This window comes from Colius striatus, chromosome 7 (assembly GCF_028858725.1).
Source record: "Colius striatus isolate bColStr4 chromosome 7, bColStr4.1.hap1, whole genome shotgun sequence".
In the NCBI taxonomy this organism is placed as follows: Eukaryota; Metazoa; Chordata; class Aves; order Coliiformes; family Coliidae; genus Colius; species Colius striatus.
Window position 1 is genome coordinate 20,212,593 of NC_084765.1, and position 24,731 is coordinate 20,237,323.

General features: G+C 37.2%; 1 protein-coding gene across 11 annotated transcripts in view; it reads right to left on the minus strand.

Annotated features, from left to right (window-relative positions):
- The window catches only part of NEO1 (neogenin 1), a 213,505-nt gene that overhangs the window by 115,797 nt on the left and 72,977 nt on the right, over positions 1-24,731 (minus strand). For all 11 annotated transcript variants that reach the window (XM_061999128.1, XM_061999127.1, XM_061999133.1 and 8 more), the window contains exons 2-3: positions 20,180-20,497; positions 366-641 (exon numbers count right to left, since the gene is read on the minus strand). In XM_061999128.1, the coding sequence (XP_061855112.1) occupies positions 366-641; positions 20,180-20,497 (594 nt within the window). The remainder of the gene's footprint in view (positions 1-365; positions 642-20,179; positions 20,498-24,731) is intronic.

The following is a 24,731-nucleotide window of genomic DNA, read 5'->3' on the forward strand; positions in this document are numbered from 1 at the left end:
CATAAGGGGGAAAAAAACGTATGTGCATGTCTCCAACCTGTCTTCAACCACTACAAAGAGCTCAGACACTGATAACTGATTTTACTTTTCTGTTTCCCAAGTGCAAGATATAGGTTAGTCTTCCCAAGGGTGAAGATGCTTCAGCTTAAGTGCCTGTACTCATTTTAAGCTACATGAAAAAAAAATAAAACCAAAGGAAACCCAATCATCAGCTTCCACAGCATACTTCAACTTAAAAAACACACAAATGCAACAGAACAAAATCTCACATGTTCCCCTTTATAAGTATTCTTGTTAGGCTTTTGCCCCTACCATTCAAACAATGTTTTAATTACTATTTTTTTCAAAGAAAATCAGATCAGTACCTGGGAGAATTTTGAGCTCTGCTTCATCACTATATTTGAGGGTCCCACCACTTTCAATGATACAGCGATAGAGTCCTCCATCCATATCAGTAGCATTGCTAATAATTAGAGCTCCACTTGGTAACTTAAATACACGATCATCCAGAAAGACTGGCTGGCGATCCTGCTCCCACCTCACAAATGGTGCAAGGTCAACGTTGACTTCACAGTTAAGGATTGCACTGTTTCCTTTATAGACAGACAATGACTCTGGTTGACTGGTGAACCTGGGAAGGCCTGTAAATAGGAAATTAAAAAGTTAAAGCAACAAATTAGAGGTATTCTGAACATGACATCAAAGCTTTGAAGCCCAAGTCTAGTTTTTAAAAAAATTAAGCTGCTCTATAACTCTTTAAAAATCTTAACACTTGATAGTGCAAGGCCAAAGACAGCCAGCATAAAGGCAAATAAAACCAATAATAATAAGAGTACTGATTTTAAATCCAAAGTAGTTTTAGAAACAAGCAAATGTCAACAACAAAACAGAAGCCTTTGAAGTCCTCAAAAATGGGAGGAGACATGCAAGTAATCTCTGCTCATTTCTCCAGTATCGCTGCATATGTATTTAGTACAGAAGTGGCAAAAATCAAGGTAGTGTTTCTGACTGGTATAAATGAATAAATACAGTTTGAACTATATTCTGTAAGCACTACTGATTCACTTGCAGTGGAACACAGATAATCTTTAGTACTCACTCAGGAGACAGTAAAAAGGAGAGGAGTTCTTGTTTGCCTTCCACTTTCAAGTTTATACATCTTAATTCACTGCTTACAGCTGCAAAAAAACCTTACGTATAGTGCCATAAGGTAAAAGTTGCATTTGTTCATACGCAAGTATTTATCTTTCTCATAAGAAATCCACATTCTCCACAGCATAACACAAAGCCACCACTGCCATGCTGACTTAGCAGCACTGTACAACAAACACATCACCTTTTGAGTAAAAACACTCTCCAGAAATATCCCAAATCTACTGAGTGGGTTCATGTTTGTTTTCGTGGCCACGTCCCATTGTTGGCAATGTGGGAATTGCCAAGGTAGCCTCTTTGAGAAGAGGCTGGAGATTCCCCACGCTGGACACAGCTGGCGCTCACTCCAGCCATTGTCAGAGTGGCCCCACAGAGGCCACAGCTGAGTCAGCTACCAAAGCTGGTGGAGCCTCTGTGAAAGTATATCCAAGAAGGGGAAACCACTGGACATCAGCAAGGGAAGTGTGAGAAACAGCCTGCAACAGGCAGGTCAGAAGAAGAGCAGGAGAGAGAGGACGAAGGGGCTTTTCCAGGTGCCAACCTGGAGAGATCTGGGTGAAGCAGGAGGCAGAAAAACTGGGAATAAAGGTAGGAAGTCGAGCCTGGGAAATGGGGAGAGGACAAGAAGTGTTCTAGGTTTTGTCTTTGTTTTCTTACCACTCAACTTTATTTTAAATGGTAGGAAATGAAATTAATTTTTCCCAAGTCAAGGTTGTTTTGCCCATTACAGTTACTGGTGCACAGTCTCCCTGTCTTAACTCACAAATTTTTCAATCTACTCCTTCTCCATCCCAACTGAGAAGCTGAGTGAGAGGTGGGTGGGCAGCCAGTAGCTGGCCAAGTTCAACCCACCACATTTTGCACAACTTCCCATAACAGGGAAGCATGAGATCTTCCAACAGAAATACCCTGCCCACCATTAATGAACCATTCGCTTACCCCAATAAAAACAGCAAAAGGCAGTATGCAGAAAGAAAGATTATACAGCATGAGATAGGAAAAAGAAGTCTCCTCACTCTCCATTTTCCATGGTGGTTAGCTGTACTATCAGTCCTCCCTTTTGCAGTTTGCAGAGTTGGTTCTGCAGGCAACACTGATACGGGAAAAGGCAGAGCTTGCTTGCAGCACTAACTCTCTCCAAGAAAAATTTTCATTCTTTTTTATGCTCAAATGTAAAACTACTACCATGATAGAAACAGTCTGTCAGTACTCTTGACATCTTACCTTTCCCTCTCAATAGTGCACAGCTTTAGGTACATATAATGATTCTCTCTTTGAAGTCAGTACACTCTGTGCCTTCAATATAAAAGCTGAAAAGTAGGACTCTGGGTTGCACAAGTTAAACCATCCCAGTAAAATTAGTCAAGCATGAGAATGAAGCCTACTGGGAAGCAGTAGGTTCTGGGAAACTAATTCAATGCTGCTGTACACAGCCAAGACCCAGATCAGAAAACACGAACACAAGCTCTCTTTGCATATGATACTTTATAGTCATTATTATGCACGGACAAGGCTGGGACAGTTTAGGTCAACTCTCACCTTTTCTACTTCCTTCAGTAAACCTACAGATTAAATCCTTCATTCATTATCTTTCATTTTTCATTTTTTAGTTTGACCTAATAGGAAAAATTCTCATTTCCCTCTTCTAAAGACAATTATTTTACATCGTTTTAGATACTCATTTCCAAACAGTTGAAGGTATTCTTTTTACAAGTCTCAGTTAAAATCCAGCAAGAACACACTGAGAATTTAACAGTAGTAGGATCAATTTTTCTCTGTTTAAAAAATTTATTTCTTAAATACCTAGTTCAGTGCTTTGCAAGTCATTCTTTCTTTAAAAAGGGATAATCAACATCAAGTTAAAATCCCTGATCTGAGTGATTGCTTAAGTATGCCAAATACTCATGTATGAAAAATACTGCATGGCTCTTCAATGAGAAGGAGTGGAAAAGGAACGGATGAGGAGTTACCTACCTCCTGTGCCTCAACTTCCTAGTAAAGTACATTATCACATTCTACTTCTCAGTTTCATACTGGTGCAAAAACTCCATCTTCTGCAGTTTTCTGTGTCTGTATTCACTATATTTCACTAAGATTAGAGGATCTATAACATGCATTTCTTCAGTTAAATGGTACTTTCTATCATTTTCAGCTTGAATCTCTATTTACTTTCAAGAAAATACCAGAAGTTCTTTGTAGTTTTTTTAAACTGCCTGACTTTCACTCTCAAATTTCTGTAGAAATCTTTGAAGAAGCAGCAAGGTGCCATGTGTTCAGGTTTCTTCTTACTTAAACAAAAAACTTCTACTTGCAGTGCAGAATTGTTCATTATTAGCACTCACTTACATACAAAGTGTAACATATACTTTTCATAAAAATGTTTATGTATTTACTCCACAAAAAAGTAAATCTGAACCCAGCCAACTCTGCACCAACTCTTGTGTTCTACAATCAAAGTCAACATATAACAGAGTTACTAGAGCAAACCCATGAAACACTATCTTTGCATCTTATATTAAACATAAGATGTATAGTAAAAGACCAAAATCCACAAATTATTATGTGTTACCACGTGAGAGATCAAAAAGCAGCATCATACCTACTCTCTAGTTGTGGGTAATCTTTGTTGCTAGAGAGATAACAAATTGGACATAAAATATGCGAATAATTGTTGAGGGGTACAAAACCAGAGACCTTCCCAATCCTTCAGAATACCTGGACTGATTTCTAACATATACATCACCTCTGTTTTGTCAGGTAATTCCTTCCACAACTTTGTACACATCTTTCTCCGTCTGTTACATACTTTCTCCCCTCTTGGAATGCTATCTGGAGGCTCCTTCCACAACTTCATTCCGCTGAGAAAAAACTTTCTAGATTCCCCTCCCAATATATTTACAATCAACTTCTAGTCCTTTGATCTTGACCTTGTTTTGGTATTCATTATTTCACATCTTTGATATTTATCTATTACTCCCTCCAAGGTATTCATAGGAATAAAAATCATAGCTTCTTTCAGTCTTCAACAAATAAATTGAAGTGCCTATTGTAATTATAGATCACAAACATCCACAGAAATATAACAAGATTGCTTCTTTGTGTCTGTTGAAATTTTCTTCCCAGAAGATTTTAAGAATCACAATAGGTCTCTGCATAGTGATTGGTTACAACCAATCCTATAATCCATCAACTAGTCATCTTTACTCTCAAAAAATCACCAGTCCCTCTCTCCCAACTTAGTATAATACCAAGAATACTGCTGTATCTGACTTTAGTGTATGTGACTTTGCATATCAATATTCTCATTTAAATTTCTATTATTTTGACCTTTAATAATTTCTAACAGGACAGCATATGAAAAAGCTGTGTTGCAACACGTTCATTGTATTATAGTGCTCTAAGATATCACTTGCTTCACCAAAAAGCTCAGATGCAAATAGAAAGCCAAAGACAGTTACAGTTTAGCCTTCTTTCCATTTGCCTCTGTTTTAACTACCCTTGCCTTCAAAATCCCTTTCAAAAAGGCACAATGTCAGGAGCAGACCAACTGGTCTATAGATCACTCCTTGCCTTTCTGGACACATATTCCATATCAGTATTAGCCCCTGAATTCACAATTAATTAGGAATCTTTACTAAGAGTGGTTTGTAATAAGCCAATTCTTTCACCATCCTAGAAGTGGATCCAGGACCACCTCGTTTTGTCAGATGAGCGCTGTGACTCCTGTTTTCACCTCAGCTGTTGCAATATCTTTACTCTGTACAACTACCACTTGTACCATCATTGTATCAGCATCTTCTAGAATAAATGAGAATGTCCTTGGAGGACTAAAGCCCTGCCATTTCTATTAAAATGAAGCCCAACCACACTTCAGTTTAAATCCCATACTAGTACTATTCACTGTTTGGACAAGATGAGCATTGTATATTCTCCTGTGTGCAGGTGCTCCATTAAGGTTAAATAAGCTTTATTTAAAATGGTTTCACTATTCACTAGCAATGAAATAACAGTTAATTTTCCAGGTCATCTTAAATGTCAGTAAAACCTTCAGTTGATCATAGTCCTGTGTATTTTTTAAAATACATATTATAACCTAGAATGTAATTTTGTCCTAAAGAGTAATTTTCTCTTATTATACAATCATTTGCAATTTGCACTGCTTAAAAGCCTCCATTGTGGAGAAAGATCCTTTTGCTTTAGTGAACAGACAACCACAAAACAAGAATGATGTATTACAAAAGGTGTTCTAAATATAAGCCTTAATGACTATTAATTCCAAGACCTGTTTATAAATGCAGTAACGGGTCCCTGAGTGTTGGAATACCTCCTGCTGCAGCAAACATCCTTTCATCTACCAGTTCAGAGTGTTTCCATTACAGAGCTTCTCTCTTCCTCTTCAAAACATCAGTTGATCAACTTGAAAGCCTACATTTCCTTACTTTTCTATGATCGTTTTCAAATGCTTTATCATGCAAGTGACTTTAATCTTTCTATTTAAAGTACAAACATTTTAAACAATTTCTAAATTTAATTATTAAAAATATTTTTCTCTCAATGGTTTGTATTTTCCAAGCAAGAAGATCTAACAAAAATTAGTTACCTTTCTAATGAGTAAGCAGCACTCACTCTTCATCTACATGTTGCAAGGAATTCAGTTGAAGATGTTACTACATCTTTTGCTAAATGAAAGTACTGGGAAGTGATACTTTGGGGTTCTGATATTAGAGACCAATTTTTTTCATGTTTGTACATACATTAATCATTCTGTGGCAGCACACATACACTATGTATTGATTTTAGGACACTGAAGGAAAATACTACTGACCTAGCAGGAATGCAGGTTAATAAGCTCAATTTAGGAAAGATGATTTTCCACTTGGAATCTTCTCTAAACCGCTGGTAAGAGAACACATAAGCAACAGATTCTAACATGCACGAAATAGAAAGTGCACCACAAACTTCCCTTTTTCTGCTAGAAGGATGCAAATGGAAGAGGGAGTCAGCTCTGTTCCTGTTTTCTCCTTCCCTTTTGTCTCTTCCCTCCCCTTATCAAAAGACTAGAGCAATGGTAGGAATGTGAATGAACACTTAATGCAAATTTGCTCCATTCAGACAGCATTCATAGTCTGAGCATTACTGAGATTTGTGGCCCATTGTCTGGATTTCTGAAAAAGATGTGCCTAGAAGAGCAATAATTCCCATGCTCCTGGAAAACACAGATGGTGAAAATTCTGGCTGTAGCCTGCTGCGTTCAATGGAGTCAGTATTTCGCCTCCTGTACTTTCCAGAGGAAGAATTTACTGCACTGAGACAGATGCTAATCTGGTCCAGTGTCTCTCTGCGACCATGGCCAGTGCTAATCATTTTCAAGGAGGCTGAAAGGAAAAGCAATTCCCATAACCAACAACTCACTCATATGACAATGTTCTAACCAAGTACAGAGTAAACGCTTGCCATTTGCTCTAAATACTGACCATCAGCAGTCTCTGTAAATGCTCAATTTTATTCAATGTGGATGTTATTACCATATACACATTTAATCCTCTTCCAAATCCTACCAACCTTTTGGCATCAATCTTGTCAAATCAAGACCGCTTTCCCATCTCTAGGGCAACAGAATGCTGCCCAGGAATTCGCTTTTTCACTGCCAATGGCAGGGTTGTGTACCTTGTGACTACTTGGTCACAACTCTGTCAGATGGAGTATTTTTGTCATGTTTAAGCTAATTTTAGCAGTATCATCTACAACTCTGCAGCTTTCACCTCACAATCCTCCTCCATTGAACTATGCTGTTGAAACACAAAGAGACCGTGAATGATTATGCAAACTGCTATAAGACACTGTTTTTTTTTCCATTCTTGCTTGCCTAATCAAATTTGAACTTATGACAAGTCCATAACTCTGTTTCTACTGTATTAAAATAGCCTCTTGGGAAGCATGAAGGTTTTAGCACCGCAAGTAGGTAAAAAGAGTACAAAAACATGATACTCTATTGTTAAAACAATCATCTGTTATCTTCAGTGAAGCACTGGATCTTAAAGATGCTGCATATTTTGTTAGCATATCAGCTTCTCACCCAAACCCTGTTAAAAAATTAATCAGTCCAGCCATCTGTGGGCACTTCATTAAATTATCACAGCTTATTTTCTTCTCCTTTGCTTGAACATTATTTAGCATCATTTGTCTGAGTTGCAGAGGTGTGAAACATATTTTAAACCACGCTTTTCATTAATCTCACAAGCAAATAAACTGGACTTCATAATTACAATACATTCAGGGAGAACAGAAGTCCAGCATTACCTGAATTAAGATAACATCAGATGCTTTTAGTCCTTTCTACAACGGAGAAACATGCTCACACAATTTTCTTCTCCTTCCTTAGGCAAATTAGATAGGGGAGAATGCAACCTGGCCTAAAATCTGGGCAGGAGGCCCAGGGAGATATTAGCATTCTTAGAAGGATTATAACATGAAGATTATAAAATTAAGAGAGGAAAACCTACCAAACTTCTTTGTTGATTAAACTAAAGCAGGAAGTATGTGGAATGTACAATACAAATGAGAAAGTTTAGGATGTAATCAGAATCCTGACTTTACTAAGCACAGCCTTGGCAGGATAATTAACATGGTATATACTGATTTAAAATGGTATCCCTTGATCTGAATTAAGAAACAAGGAGAGGATGACATTGTACACACTCAATGACACATCTGTCTATACTTCTATATATCTGTCTATACCGTGTTAATACACACTTAGAATAAACTCGTATGACCTCAGAACTGTTTTGAACTGGTGACTGATCTCTGGAGGTGTCTTCCAAGCTCAATTACCTGATGACACTATGACACAGGGAAGCTACACAGAAAACTACAGAGAGGTATAGCAAAATATTACACAAAATTCAGTACAAGAAGGAACAGAATTACATGTGTCAGAACAAGCTTTTAACTTAAAGGAAAGTTAAAGCAAAATTGATCATGTCCTGGAGCATAGGGCAGATTACACAAAATTTGAGGTTGCCATCATCTCCTCTCAGATTAGGATCAGAGCTTCGCCACAGAACCACAAACTAAAAACAAAACTAAGAAACCACACGTAATAAAGACATGAAGAGGGTGTTTGGAAGAGTAAAACACAATAGAATATTTTAAAATTTTGCCTGGCAAAAAAAGTTTCTCTCAGAATCTATTTTAAACAAGAAGTGTTTATATAATTATCCTTTATGTACCAGTGGTAGACTCTGAAGTCTAATATCCTGGAAGTCCCAATTGAAAGACAATGCTAAGAACACAGCCATGTAGATGGCAGAAAAACTTCTGTGATCAAATCTGAGAGAGTATTACAGAACGACGTTTTGAAGAACGACAAAGAAAACACAGAGCACCCCAAATAATCAGAAAAAAAATCAACAGATGGGTGTATGTTTGCTATGCTCTGCAACATTCCAAGTCTGTAGTAATGATCCAGGATCAGAGCCTGACCAGCTGCGTCTCCAGGAGAAGAGGCAGCTTCATGAATGAGTAAGATCAGCTCTGAGGATGGATGAACGTCTGGTGTCTGGTAACTTCAAAACGGAAGACAAGTTGTTCCTCAGCTGCAGGATGTCTTCTGGCAGAATTTCCAGTGGAGGTATAACTAAATAAATGTAGCTGTTCAATTTATGGGTGAAGCAGTTATGGAAAAATCTAGTGTAATCAAGTTCAGCTGTATCTAAAGAACTAATAATATAGAAAGAAGAAATGCTAAACAAGCAGTTAATCTACCCTTTCTTGGTGCAAGTAGGTCAGAAAACCTTTGGAGGAAACAAGAGGGACCAAAAATTAAGAACTGATCTTTGATAAGGTATCGACCATGTTCAAAATCAAGGACAAGATGACTAGAGGATGGACCAAGGCTAAAGAAATCAATCTAGTCAGGTGATATCAAGAAGAGATCAATAAATTATTCCAGGAATCATTGGGAATAAGAAAAGTGTTTCAAGAAATATATTAGATATTATGTCATTGATGACAACCTAACAAGAACATTAACTGGCAGTGAGGTGGGGGGATGTCAGTCCATGGCACAGCAGAAAGTCAGGCTCAGAACGTGGTGCAAGAAATGGCACAAGAATACCAAAAAAAAAAATTCTGCTAATGGAGTAGGTGAAATAATAGTATCATTCAAACTAGAGACAAAACTTGCAATTAAAAAGTGAAAGAACAGAAAAGCCCCAGTACTAGCAGCAATTTATGGCAACAGGAAAAGCTGCAGTAGCCACAATGAATTTGACCTATACAGATGCTGAGAAACACAGTAACAGACATTTCTAATACAACAGAAAAATGAACTGAGGGCTTGCAAACTGTGTCATAATTTTTTTTATACTGCTGAAGATCATTCTAATAGTGAGGACAAGGAAGAAAGTACTTTGAGATTTTAAGAGAAGACCTTAAGATAAGGTATGCAGATTGCCTCATCATTTGAGAAACCTCAGGTCTTGATCAATAGACTGCCTACAAAAAAAAGTACAGGCTCACAATTACTCTTTCTAAAACAAAATCAATAGCTATAACAAAAGAAGAATAAGATCTGAGTATTCTGGTGAAAGAAAAGACCTTGACAGGTTAAATAATTTTAGATCCAGGCAAGGCTATCAATTACAAAAGTTTATGTGAACACACTATTCAAAGAAGATTAATGCACAGAGAAACTGGAAGGAAAATTCAGAAGAACTTTTACTGGCAACTCTATAGAGAGTGACAAAGACTGTTGGTACTGAGAACAGACATTTAGAGATATGAAATAATCTAAATAATCTCACAAAGAAATACTCAGAATCCACGAATAGCAAAGAAAACCATCAAAAAATCAAATACTTGAACAATGGACATAACAGAAGACATAAAACGAGAAAGATTTTCTCTAGATACAAACATCTAGTGGAAAAAGATAGCTGAAATTAAGAGAAGGAGTAGTACAACAAATTATTTGATGAAACTACAGATCACTCAAAGGGATCTGGAGAAAAAACAGCAAAGGTGTAGATTATCACATCACTAACCCTTGAATCATTGCCAGTTACTACCAATTAATCTCATCATAAGAGAGTTTTTTAAAGGTCTCTCCATAATTAAGCCTTTCTTTGCTTTATTTTTAATGTGTTCAATTTAAGAAGAGTCAAAAAGAGCAGATCAACAGTGAATCTAAGCCAGGAATGTGACTTTAGAAGCCATTATAGAAGGAAGAGTAATATCTTTACAGAAAACTATAAATTATCTAGAGACATTTCCCCATGTTTCTCCCAAAATTAGGGGTTTAAATATGCAAATAAGCAGGAGCTGTAGGGTCTTAAAAATAATTTTGAACACTTCTGTTTCTCATGCACTTATATGATGAGGCATTTCCTATGCTTAGAAGAATGTTATCAAGTACTAACCTCACTGAAAACAACTATAGTAAGCTTTGTAACTTAATTTTTCCTTAAGGAAAAATAACTTTTTTTCCCTTTTTATTTCCTTTTCAGTGTCATTAAACTCCTTGAATTTCTATTACGAAGAAATAAAGAATTTATCACGCACACACTTCTGCCATGGTACTTCTTACCCTTGCTGCTTTTGTGTCACCTTTCATTTGGGTAGGTGGGATAGTGTAAGTTCTAACTATTTTTTTAAATGTAACATTCAGTTGATCAAAAATCTGAACAATGTGAGTGTGGAGACCCTTCACTTCTATACTAACTAAAGCTGAAATATCTTGTTGAATCCCACATTAGAAATGTAGTGAGTTAAGAATACAGGCTGCATATGTAACTATCACTAGCCTGACAGTTTGAGATTGAGTAATCTATGAGAAAACCTGTCAAACAAAATTAGAAAAGGGATTCCTGATGCTGATATGTAGAACATAAATAAATAAAAATACATATTGGAGTGAAAATATTACCAAATGAGAAAATTAATCTAAACAAAGTGCATCCACCTTTCTTGTTTAAGGGTCTTGATACATCATCAATATGCTCGCACTTTCTACTTTTGTATCACCATCTAGAACCATCTATCAACAGATAAACCCAAGTTATTTTAGAAGTTTGGCACTGATGTTTCCTTTCACAGAATACTTGCTTATCTAGGGATTAACTGTATTGCCTTCCATACTTTCAAAACCAAAAGCCAAAATTTTAATGTATACTCTTAAGATTTATGATTTACAGTAAGATTATGTTCTTTTTTTCAAGTACATTAACACAAAGACAACTCTGTCCATTACCCAAATGAAAATACGGTACTTTCCTCCCTAATTACAACACTTAAGCAAGTTAAGTTGCAAACTGGTAAACTGATAAAATCTAATCTTTTTGGTTATGATGACATGGAATGTTGCACCTAATTAAGACAATCCTATCTTAAGAAATGACCATGGGATTTAAATGCTTCTGTGCTGTGTGTTTAAGAATCAAGATGAACTACCACAATCTTAAGATCTCACAGCAAAAAGGGAGATTTCCACCACATGTAAATGAGATAGCTGGTAATGGAGCAATTTCACCAATTTGTAATATTTTTTTCCCGCATCTACTCATCTGAAAAATGAATCTATAATCATTCTCCCCGCTCCTTACTGATTGAGCTCAGTAAGAGATCTCTCATTTCATTAAACATTTGCTCCGTCCTAGATAATACGTACTAATTTGGGTTTCTTCCTGCACAGCAATACTAAATTGTTACTAATGCAGAAAGTGCAGGCATGAGTGTTACAGATCTACTTGTGACCTTTCCTATAGCTACAGGAGAGGATTCATTATCCTCCAATGAGCACAAATAAGTTTTAGCTAGCTCAATGACCCACACAAATAGGGACAGGTATAGCATTAGTCAAAACAGGCTATTTGATTTTATTCAGTATTATGCATAATAATCTTGAAACACAAAAGCTTAAGAAAACCTGCATTTAAAAATTGAAACAGCGGTTCTAGTATTATTCAACCAGTATATTAGAACCTCTTCACTCAGGCACTAACTTGATCATTACATATCAATGAATAGTTTAAAAAACAAGCAGATCTAAAATTCTCTTGCTGTGGAGTTTCACCCACTATCAGAATAATGAATCCAGCTTCAGATAAATCATACAGCTATCTGCTTTGCATGTGTCAAGAGCTGTCTGACATGAAATCAGAACTTCTTGGTATACTACTTTCATATGGAGAGAAAACAGCACTCTAAAAAGCAAGATAAATTAACTGAATAGACAAGAACTTGGAATCAGGCCCAAGGAACTACAAGAAGCAATTCCTGGCATGCATACCACAAAAATACAGGCGACAGAGCAATTGCTACCCAAGAGGGGAAATAGATCCTGCATCAGAAACAACACTTCTTCCTCTCCCAAGTCCCAAGAAGTTACTATATTGATATCCTGCTGATTTTTCCAACACTTGCAGTTAAATACAAGATGAAAAAGATTTACTTTTATTAGATTTCTACTAATTCATGTTAAAATAATTATTTCAGTCATGACCAACTGCAAGTCCTCTTCTGCAATATCCCCTCAAAAGAAGTAAATTCAACCAAACTCTTTTAAGAAAAACTCTGTCTTACCTTTCTAACAACACAGGAGCAGTATACAAATAATTCAAGATCAGAGTAAAACTTGAACATCATTTGACTTTGGCATTTGTTTGGGTTTTGCTGGAAAGGGACACGGAAACGAAATAGCTAGTACACCAGCAGTCTCTCAAAGGCAAACCTTTTTGGGTTGCATACTCAAAAAATGAAGTGCTCAATACTTCAAAGTACTTCAATCAATGGCAAAGTCAACAAATCCACTTTTTCTAACCTTCCACTGAAAATACTTATAATAGTTATGAACCTGGACCTTTGCTTTCAGTCCATGTACGAATACAGATCTGCCTAAGAGTTCACATAGATTTTTTTCCCCTATTTTAACTGGACAAAAGTGGATTATACGAATTCACAATGGCACATATACGATCGTCAACGTCTCAACTCTTACAGGTTTACTAACATCTGACCGAAACTGTACAAAGCACAGTTCTGTTAAAAACACCTTTCCCATTTACCTGTCACTGAAAATAAATACATTTTGTCCTAAGCCAATTTATGAAGAAAGCATCTGCATTTTTCATAGAAAATGTATTTTTATAGGAAAATTTATCATCCATGTCACTTACTTTTACTGTTTAAGTGCTCTTAAGTACCTTTTACTGAAGCAACTATGCTCTTAGGTTTTTTTCCAATTCTGATATAAAGAAAGTTCCTTATTCTTGAAGATAAGATCAAGATTTTTTTTTTCCCCATAACTCTTATGGGAAATACATAATAATGAATAATGAACTAAAGAACAGGTTTTATTTCTATCCTAACTGAACCTCCAAGGACTGGTATATGTACATATCTTGTTCTGATCAGACACGGAGGCAAGTTTCTCTTATCCTTGAGTGATGACACAGACACACACAGAGTAAGAAATAGAACACTCTTCAGTTACAATCTTCAAAGTCAGGCAAACTTTGCAACTGACACAGAATTTCAGAACCGTATTAGCTGTCTAATTTTATACAGTTCTTAGTAGTTATGGGAAAAAAGTAGAGAGAAAATTTCAACTCACAGAGTCATCACTGTTCATATAAAGTGATTTTAACCAGTTAAACACTGTAATATACCAGAATGTTCTCACAGTCATGACATACATGTTTGATGATGTGCTGTGCAGAGACCTAGCTTTGGTTAAAAAACACATCCATCCAGATCCTCCTCTCACCTACAACTTGTGCAAAGGGAATGTTCTGGATAATCACTTCTTGGCCACAAATTTACCTGGTGCATATCATCTGAAAAATTTAATGGATACAGAATTACATACTTCTACACACTCTTCTCTCAGCATATGCATTTACACCAGCTTGGTGCATTACGAAAAGTAATACTCTAAATTTACTGAACAAGCCAGCCTGTCTAGCAGGGAAACAGGGCAAGGCAGGGAATGCAATGATAAGCGCTCCTCAGTTGCACACCATGATGAGATGCAGAAGGCTGACCACCCTGAGGGAGTATTAAATCAGAGAGGATCCTCTTGCATCCATCCAGGGAAATCTGTGTGTTTGAGTAAGCCCCTGCATTGACTCTACATCAATGCATGAAGCCTAGAGAATAAACAGGAAGGACCAGAGCTGCAGGTGCAGACGCAGGGCCCACTTAGCTCACTGAGATGTGGTGGGACAGCTCCCATGACCGGAGCACAGCCATGTATTCTCTGCATCCTCTGTCACCAGGTCACCCTCTGTGTTCAGCAGTGGGCCCACATTCTCCCTCATCTTCCTTTTGCTGCTGATGTACCTGAAAAATCCCTTCTTTTTTTTCCTTTACTTTCATGTCCAGGTATAATTCTAAAAGGGCTTAAACTTTCCTGGCTGCACCCCTGCATGCTCTGGCAATGTTCCTATACTCTTCCCAATAAACCAGGCTCTTTTTCCACCTCTCATAGATGGCTGCTTTCTGCCTGAGTTGTCCCAGTAGATCCTTGCTCATCCATGGAGGCCTCCTGCCTTCTTTTTCTGCCTTCATACATGTTGGGACACATTGATCTTGGGCTTGGAGGAAGTGGCGCTTGAAGACTAACCTGTGCCCCCTTACCTTTCACTTGCTCCCTCAAGGTTTTAAAATCCTTTTTGATTCTGGAGATATCATGCCTTATGACATCATTCATGGCTACATGGAACACAAGTAAGGGATAGTAGTCGACATCCCTGACGAGCCGTGGCACTCTCTCAACCACATCGCTGACCTTGGCTCCTGCCAGGCAGCACACCTCTCGTGACTCCTTATCTGCTCCACAGATGGGTCTCTCAGGGTCTCTTAGCAATGAGTCACCTACCACAAGCACCAGTGCCTTCTTTTTAAAGTGCCCATTACCTGTTGCAGGTGGAGAAGCTGACGGTGAATTGTTTGCTGGGATTTCCCCTTCTAGAGCTTGCCCATTGAAGTCCCTTGGCACCAGTGCCTCATACTTATTTGTAGTGGGCACTTTGGAAGGAGGGTTTTGAGGACAAGCCCTTTTTTTTTTGTTACCAGGGTCCAAGGCTTGTACTGAAGGCTTGTACCTGATGGTGGAAGCCTCTATCTATCTCCACCTCTGCCCCTCTAATACTACACAATCTACTAACAGTTTCCTGCAGCTCTTTCACCAAGCACTGCAGTTCTTGAACTTGAGGGCACCTATGACATATACTTACCTCAGAAGCATAGGTCCCTAAACATCCTAAATACTCCCTGCACTCCACCTGGACTGAAGTGTCCCGAGCTAACCAGCTCTGTTTGAGTGGATGCATCGAACTTTCCCAGGGTTTTGTCCACCTGAGCCTTGGCTTTAGCCTTCAGGTGAGTGCCCACCATCCTGCTAGCTTGAAGCAGGAGCACTTCTCTGACTTCTTTCTCTCTCTGTGGGCTGTGGGATCATTCCCACAATAGAAGAAGAGGGCAATAGGAGAAGCGAGGATGGCTTCAAACTGAAAGAGGGGAGATATAGATTAGATGTAAGGAATTTCTTCCCTTTAAGGGTGGCAAAGCACTGGAATGAGTTGCCCAGAGAGACTATGGCTGCCCCATTCCTGGAAGGTTGCCCCATCCATGGACAGGTTAGATGAGGTTTGGAGCAATGTGGTCTAGTGGAAGATGTCCCTGCTTATGGTAGGAGGGTTGAAACAAGATGAGCTTGCTCAGGAAGGTCCCTTCCAATTGAAACCATTCTGTGATTCTATTATTAACTGCGTGAACTAGCAAGAGGAGGAGAAGGAGGAGGATTTATTCAGGACAGAGAAGCATGCAACTACTGCGAATACTGTGCCAAGGACTATGAAGTACTAGAATGCTAGAACATACTTGGGATTAAACTCCAAATCTTCCTTCCAAGTATGTATCTATGATGTGCCCCAACCCAAAAAAGTTACTCAAGTATTACTATCTGTAAATGAAAAAACCAGGAAGTCTATCAAGGTTTCAGTGTTTTTATTTCCAACACAAAACAATACTTGAAGCTTCACCATGACAGTCTTTAGAATTACTTTCAGTAAAGATGAATGCTAGTGCTGGATAGTGCTGCATCTGCAATGCTTTCGATAGTTCCAAAAGAAATAGTACATTTTTACTAAATACAAACCTGTTTTCTCTGATTATTGAACTCTTTTTAGATTTTGACACTATATGACAGGACCATTTCTTAACAGTAAAAGTAACTACAAAACAAAGATTTGAAAAAAAAATCTATGAATATTGAAATGAGAATAACTATAACATAAGGAGATTATTTAATTGAGGTGGGAGAAAAGACAAAAAGAAAAATAGTTATCACCAATGTTTTTTGACTTAATTTAACTTGGATATACCTAAAATTAGTATCAATGCAGTGATACAGTTACACCATCACAACCAAACAAATTACATATAAAGCTCAAAGCCAAGTATTATGAAATGCAAAGGTAAGTGGAAGAAGGGGAAGAAAAACAGACGGATTCATTTGAAGAAAAAAATATTACAAGAAGTGAAATAAAGTCCTTAAATGGATATATAGAACTGATAAGTCTGTATGAAGAAACTCAGTGCCACCGGCACACTTCAGACCTTTTAGATCTTTGTGTTTCTGTTCTCTCAATAAAAGTTTTACGAAAGCTTTAGCTAAGTAGTAGTAAACGTTTGTAAAAATATAATCTTGATAACTTTTTTAAGCTGATATCATTGTATTTTTTAATAAAATACACCCAAATTTATTTTTCCAAGATGAATTGCAGACACAGTCCCCGAAAATCTTTTTTTAAAAAAATCTTTGTTTTCCATGAGCTATTCCACCCTTCACTCCTCTTGAGATCTAACTGGCACTTCAGTATCAAAGAAAGATTTGCATTTCAAAGGCCAATTAAAAAAACATACCGATTGAAAAGTGTTGTGGCTTTACATAAATTAGACAGTTCATTTGATTTTCCCTAGTTTAAGTCCATCCTAATAATGGCAAAACTCTATATGTTATACAGACTTTTTGGCCACCATATCATCTTTCCCCACAACCCCGATGTTTTTGTGGTCATATTCTGGTTTCAAAGAAAGCAAGCAAACAGAATCACTTTTTAAAACACAGTAACTATTTCACAAATCCAGTTTAGTGCCCAGTAACATGCTTAGGTTTGCATGAGAGGAAGTAAAGAAGGAAGAAACACTGGCAATGACAATCTCAACCTTCATTTCCTAGAAGAAACCAAAATGTGGAAGCACACATATAACGGAGAAATACATGTATCCAGGATCTACTGACCACTAAAGAAAACTAACTGCTTGCTATTTGCAATTTCTAAAAAAAAAATCAAAGACTTACTACTAGCAGAACAGTAACTACTGTCAAGGTGCAGCAGCATACAATTTCAAATTAAAATGTAATTGTGTTGATTTGAAGTATTGATAATGTAATACTTTATTATAACTTCTGACTTGCTTTTTAAATCACATGAGATACTAGATTAAAGAAGGAAAAGATCTATCTATATAGGAGTGGGCATGGAAACTTTGATTCTCACACCTGAAAAAACCCAAACAGTCCAGACTATTATCACATATGGAAAAGGTTCTTTAAAAGTACATTGTCATATATACTACAAACTTGCCAGTCCACGCCATCATCAGTTTTCCTCTGGTATGACATGTTTATAGCACTATGTCAAAACCAGAAATTGAAGCAAGAAACCAAGAAATTAAGTCCAACAAAGCGTTCAGTCACTGTCTGAACAGCCTGTGCTCAAGTATTAGAGCACGTGCTTTGGTTTATTTTCATACAATGGTTAACTAAGCCCTTCTGTCACCTTGCAACACCTTGTGTTATCAATGGCTGTCATCCTACAACAATAGATGAGCTTCAGCTTCTGCCATTCAAAAATTTTAGATCCATCAAACTAAAACGTATAAAAAGTCCTTTAAGTAATTGGAGAAATGTATCAAAATTTATTGGACTGTTAATCCTTTTTGTAAGACTCAGCACAGGTAGATTGCTCAGCATTATCTATCAGCTGTTAGGAAAAGCAGTGCAGTTAAGACTAAAAACTCAAAATCTGTAATCATTCCTTTATACAATGAAACATGGCATGTTTTTACTGCTTTTTTTTTGCCCTTATTACTCACCAGTATTTGTCCTTTTCAGGCAATGAAGTTATTTAATGTCTAGAGAGCAGTTAAAAGATGCAAGCTATGCTTCATAATATTCTCTTTTGATGGGACTACATGTGTCACAGTAAAACATTCACAAACACCATACAAATTCAACATACCACAGCTCAATTAAGAAGGGAATTAGCTGCCTCTCACTGAGGAGAGTAGTAAGAGCTGAGGAGAGCCCTTACTATGCCAACTCTCTCCACACCTAGATGAGGTCAAGAAAAGCAATATAATTTAACCAGAATTTAAATACCCCATCTCTTATTCCAAAGCCCTCAGCATCCGAAGCTACTCTTCTTGGCACCTGAATGAGTTAGTAAATAGGCTTTCACACACCTATATCTGACAAATCTTTGAGAGCAGTAGAACAACTTATGCCCACTGTAGCCAGAGGATGCTCTTGAGCAAGTTTCTAACTTAATAGGATGGCACAAGGCCAGGCAAGACACACATCAAGAGCATTTCCTCTAGTTTTGAACAAAAAAAATGGCAATTTTTCTTGCATGAATTGATCAATAAGCTTCTACTACAGCTACTAACACGGGAGAAAGGGGCAACTATTTGTGTGGCAAATATTTGTATGGGCTTGGTTTACATTGTATTTGTTCAGTTTCCCAGCAAAGATTTTTTGAAAAGAAAAATCAACAAAACTGCATCAGGTGTTGGGATTTTTTTTTTAAATATAGAAAGGCTTTTTAAGATTTTATTATTTTTAAAACAATAATTTGAAATAATATCTGCTACATTGATCCAGGGAAATTGAACTGGAAATTCTGATGTATCACAACAATGCTACCTACAAGCTAACTAAATCGAAACAACATCAGAATAAAAATAACAGTAAGCAGCAGCTCTGGGAGATGTTGTAGCACTAGTCAGGAGGAATTCATTACCTTGAGACATTTATTAACCAAATTAAAAAAAGCTTGTTTGAAAGAGGCTGATAAACATCATTAGAGAATTGGTTCGTAGGCCTTTTTCCTAGTTACATTGGCTCAGTTTATCTTTTTTTTTACTTCTGCTTGGATTTTGAAGTTTCACTCTTAGTAAGTAACTCTAAGTTTCTTCCATCTTTACGGTTTGATATACACACAATCTCACACTCCCAAGCCTGATATATAAGCAAACTGAAAACAGATCACTTTCCCCAGTCTTATTCTTTATTTTTGCATGCAAATTTCACTTAACTGCTTTCTAAGCCTTATATTAAAGCTATTACCAAGTCACATCTGAAGTTACTAAAAATACTAATGGTGAGGTTATGACTTGCATTTCTTAATGTCTGTCAGCAAAGTTTTAAGCATTTCGCTGGTTGTTATTTTTCAGAATTTCTTCTCCACACCTGATACTCAAGAAAATGAAAAAAAATCCCAAACCTCAATACCCCGCTTTCTCTACCATTCCTCCAGTCCTTTTGAGATTGTATACATCACTAGTTCCTAGTAGCTTCCCACACATTTCATGACAGAGGGCAGATCAATCTTAGCATATAAGCAGGAAGGCAAAATTCTTTGTAAGGGTATTTATACATAAAAAAAGTAGAACTCTGCTCTTTTCCCCCCGATTTTAAGCTGTGGCAGATCTTCATTGTGACACTCTTAATCCAGACATTTCCAGTTTTGTGATCATGAGCATTTTCTGATAAATGTCCATACGTTGAGCCACTTAGAAGAACACAATATATGACAACTTTCAGATAGCAAAAAGAGCCCAGTTCACTGGTAAATGTTTAAATTCTCTCTTCCATTCTCAGAAAGCATCCTCCTCTCTTTGCAAAGGCAGAGATCTACATTATCATACTGTTAGTTATCCAACAAAAAGAGAGACTTACCTGCTACCGTGAGCTTTGCTGTTCTGCTGACAATGGTCCCCAGGCTTTCCACAGTTGCCACACACTGATAATATCCTTCATCAGGTTTATTATGCTTGGAATGCACCACACTGTTTATTAATAAAGATCCATCTGGTAGCAACTGGCGACGGTCATCTGACACCAAGTTTAGGAAAGTCCCATCTTTTTTCCATTCAATTTTTGGAGGAGTTTCACAATAAGCTGAACAGTTCATTATAACTGAAGCTCCACGAACTGATAAAATATCCATTGGCTCAACCAGAAAGTAAAAAGGAGTGAAGGTTCTCACAAGGGATCCTGTAAAACACAAATCACATCATACAATTTTTGACTTAGCCTTTCACTTTTTTTTAAATATCAAATACATCCTCATTTCAGAACAGTATAACATGCACAAGAGCTCTCACTGCTCACATATTGTCTCTGTGAACATTTTAGAAATAACTCGGTCTGTATGACAGTATTTTCTGGTTTGACTAATTATATCCTCGGACTCCTAAATTTGAAGCAGTTTTAATCTCTAAAACATATGCATCTGCTTATACAGGAATCAATATGGTTAATAGTCCTGAGTGATCCATCACAGACAGAAGTCTGCCTCATCAAAAATTATGCAAACTAATATATGTGCTTGAGTACCACATTTATAAGAAATGATACGTGTTCTTAAGGCTCTTTACTTGGCCTTCTGTGGTATGGGTGGCACACAGCACCCAAATTACACCAATGACTTGTTTTGTACAATAAAGACTAAGAAATAGTCCTGAAAGAGTTCTATAATGAAAATATAATTTGTATTAAGAAGTGATTTTTAATTACTGTATTTCTAGTGTATTTGGTCAAGCAGAAAACACCACAGCAATGTAAACTGAAATACTACTAGTTGTCTACCAGCAAACCAAAAATGAAAGTGTGTGGACTGAAAGGTTAATAGGGCTTTTGAAGCCAATCACTTAAACCACGAGCTGCAAGGATTCCTCCTAGCTCCATATAAAGCAAGCAAACTGCAAAAATAAACATTTAAAGATGTCAGCCGAAAACACACAGCCAAACTCACAAGTCTTTTTTGCAAGGCCAAGAAGGTAGTTATTTTTCCATAGATGTAACAGCTAAATGACAATCCAAATGAATAAAGTATATTTTACAAAGACTGTGTCTACTAACACCCTTTCAGCATGCAGTAGCAAACTCACACTGTCCCTGCCTGAAGATTTCAAAAATAATTTTTTTAAGTTACAGACTGTTTCAAAATCAGAAGTTTCTTTCATAATCTGTTAGCATATGCTCCAGAGCAAATATGGGAAAAAACAGTTCATCTTTAAAGACTGAACATAGCCCTTTAGGAGAAGTGTCTTGTGAGGAAGAAGAAGAGAAAAGAAGAGGACTTGTGGGGAAGAGGGCATTGTCTCCCTGTTACATATAGTCCTTAAGATGAATGTTCAGACAATGCAACAATGCAGAGATGACAGACTTGTACTGCAGGGGTAGATGACACAGTATTTTTATCTGATATGGGTGTAGCAAACCTACCCATGAAGCAATTTACTTGGTCTAGCAGTCAGTGATACAAGATACAGTAAAAATGTTGTTTTCCTTTTAGGCACTTCTAAGAATGTGACAGCAATCCACAACACTTGTGAAAGACATTGTTTGAAAAGGGTTAAAACACATTCACAAACAAAAACTGGAAGCTTCTGCCACATACACTAGATTCTTCAGAAACAATTACAGAAATACTCATCTCAAAACTATTTAATCTTTCACAGTAAGGTCAATAATGAAATGCTGAAGTACCACCTTGAAGAGGAATATACATTTGAAAGCCAGATTTGTTTCATTAAGTTGCAGAATAATTATGAAGCCTGTGTTTCTAGCAGAAGTACACATATGAAGGAGACATATATGTAAAGTCTGTCCTGTAAGTATTTTAGCTTCTTCCATTGCTTGGATGTTTTTGTTGTTTTGTTTATTTTTTAATAAGATTTACCTTCGAAAATTGCCTTAATTAACAAATTAATTTGACTCCATCTATCACTGAATTGCACAGAAAGTCTTTTGTCTCCAAAGGGACTTCAGCTTCCCCTTAGACAAGGACTCCAGCCTTACTGCACAAAGCCTGTTGTGTCCTTGCTACTGAGAATTCACAAAAACCTGAAGATAAGGCAGAGGGAGTGGTATGAAAGAAACAACAGATAGTTTATGCTTTTGTAGGTTATATTATTCAAATAGTTTTCTACCTTCAAGAATTCAAGGGGAAATAAGGAAAAAGACAAGTTTTCCTAATCACAGTAACAACCTGAGACTGGAAATCTGTTTAGTTGGTAGCCAAATCCTTGAGATTATGTCTTTCCTGAGGAAAAAAAAGACCCAAAACATACTTGACATACCAACATTAACCCTAAACACACATAACAGAAAGAACCAAAACTAATTACAAAATTTCTAGGTACAGTTTATGTTACTTTGGTTTGTATAACCACACCTGTGTGCAGCTATACTTCTTCCTCTGTGTGAAGATTTTCAGTTCTAATTTACAAAATGGCAGAAGAAAAACATGAGATATGAGCAGCACGAAAAACCTGTCTATCAGTATAATCTCTTCTATCACTCAAGATATCTGGAGGTCTTTTTAAACAAAAGATTCAGCTTTATTGTCTGTAGGTTTTCCAAGAGAAAGCATTCTACCCAAGCCATCAATTTTTTTCCCCCTCATTTACGAGCTTCTCCAAGTTTTTCCAATAAAGATCCAGATCCCCAGCAGAACAAACACTCTTGTTTTTTTTTTTTTCTGCCCTTCTCTGGCTTTTCAAATAAAAGCTAAGAAACTCTTAAAGAAAAGAGACTAGTTTCTTGTTTGCCTTCTCTGGCTTTGCTGCTGGCTGAAGCAGATCAAATCCATTGATGGGATAAAAGTCAACTATTCTTAGCCTGGAAGCGACAAGGTTCATTGCAGAGTATAGAGTAGAGGATGTTAAGAGAGCATGCCAAGAAGAAACAGAACACAGAAGCAATTAGAGACTTTCAGGAAGAACAGGAAGCAGATCCTCAGGCAGGTTTCAGAGGTTACATTAAAAAAAAAAAGCTTCTCAAGAGCCCTGTGAAGACACAGCAGAGTGTCCATCAACTCAAGATACTACCATGTTCGTGCACAGGAAATAGTGGACAAAAAAAAAAAGAAAAGGTTTGGTAAATAACTGTGCCCCATCCTGGAGGAAGCTACAGCAGAACTGAGACCTTTCCAGCCCACAGCCTCAGAAAGGTTTTGCAATAAGAGTTACAGGCACTCTGGGGAAGTGCATCCAGGGTCCCGTCAACTGAGTTCATACCTCATCTAAGCCTCGATTCAGCATGAAAAGGTCACGTACATGTAAGACCTTAACAAATTTCTGTCAGCAAGCCATTTCTCTTAGTACATTGACATACTGATTATTTGATTAAATGACATTACATTATTTAGGAGAGAATCGCTGTATTTTGCAGAGGTACTTCTTCCTCTTTCCACATACTTACTGGGCAGCAGGGTGTATGTACATAGATGTGTACACATCAGTGGCTTGATCTCTCTTAATATTGGCCCAAGAAAATGATATAAAAATAAAACAGGTCTATCTTCCCGCTCAGAAACAGGAACAGTTAAATCTTGTTCATTTCCAACCTTCCCCCCCCCCCATATGCTCTAAAAGCTCAGGGACAGAGATACAGCAGTTCCTACAGGCACTCAGTTCCAGTGATGAGGACTATCAAGTAGTATAGCTAGAATTAAAGCACATTTATTTTTGTCACTGTGTGCAACAGAGAACAGGCTGTTCACTGCTCTGTACATATTTGTGGACTTAAACCCTTCTCTAGCCTTTTCCTTATGATTAGCATTTCTAGTTTAGTACCAGGTAGAAAATCTAGTCCTAGATAGATAGTAGGGCTCTGATGATTAACTCTCCTCCAAGCAGCCCATGAAGTGCTGTGCCTTAAACACAATGGAGTACTCTAGCAGAGACAAGGTCAGCATTAGGTGAAGCTACAGTATCATTTCACATGTTTCAGAAACTTTACAACTCCTTTCTTCACCCCTCCCAATATACAGGCATTAGGTTTTGGTGCAGAAACACAGCACTACCAACCACATCAATCTGTAATCCCCTGATGCTGTAATCCCTAGACCCTTTCCTCAGAAACTGACACAAAACCTGTTCTTTCCCATATGATATCTGACTAGCTGATCACTCTTGTCTAACTGTATTAACTTTCACTTGGCTTCTCCAAATTTTTCAGCCTTCTGAAAAATATTACTGATTGTGAACTCTAAAATTTAGTATAGTTTATTCTGTTATCTAGGCTGCATGTGAAAGACATGTAGTAGAAGTTTATTCAGAGTACAGAAGGGCAAAATCCCATAGAAAGCAGCCTCCAATATCATTCTCTTCTTCTCTCAACACCCACCTATCCCACTTCATAGCCATCCTATATCAGTTCAGATCACATTTTCCTATTTCCTTACTAGAGTGTAATGGGATGGTAGCAGTTAAGGAAATAA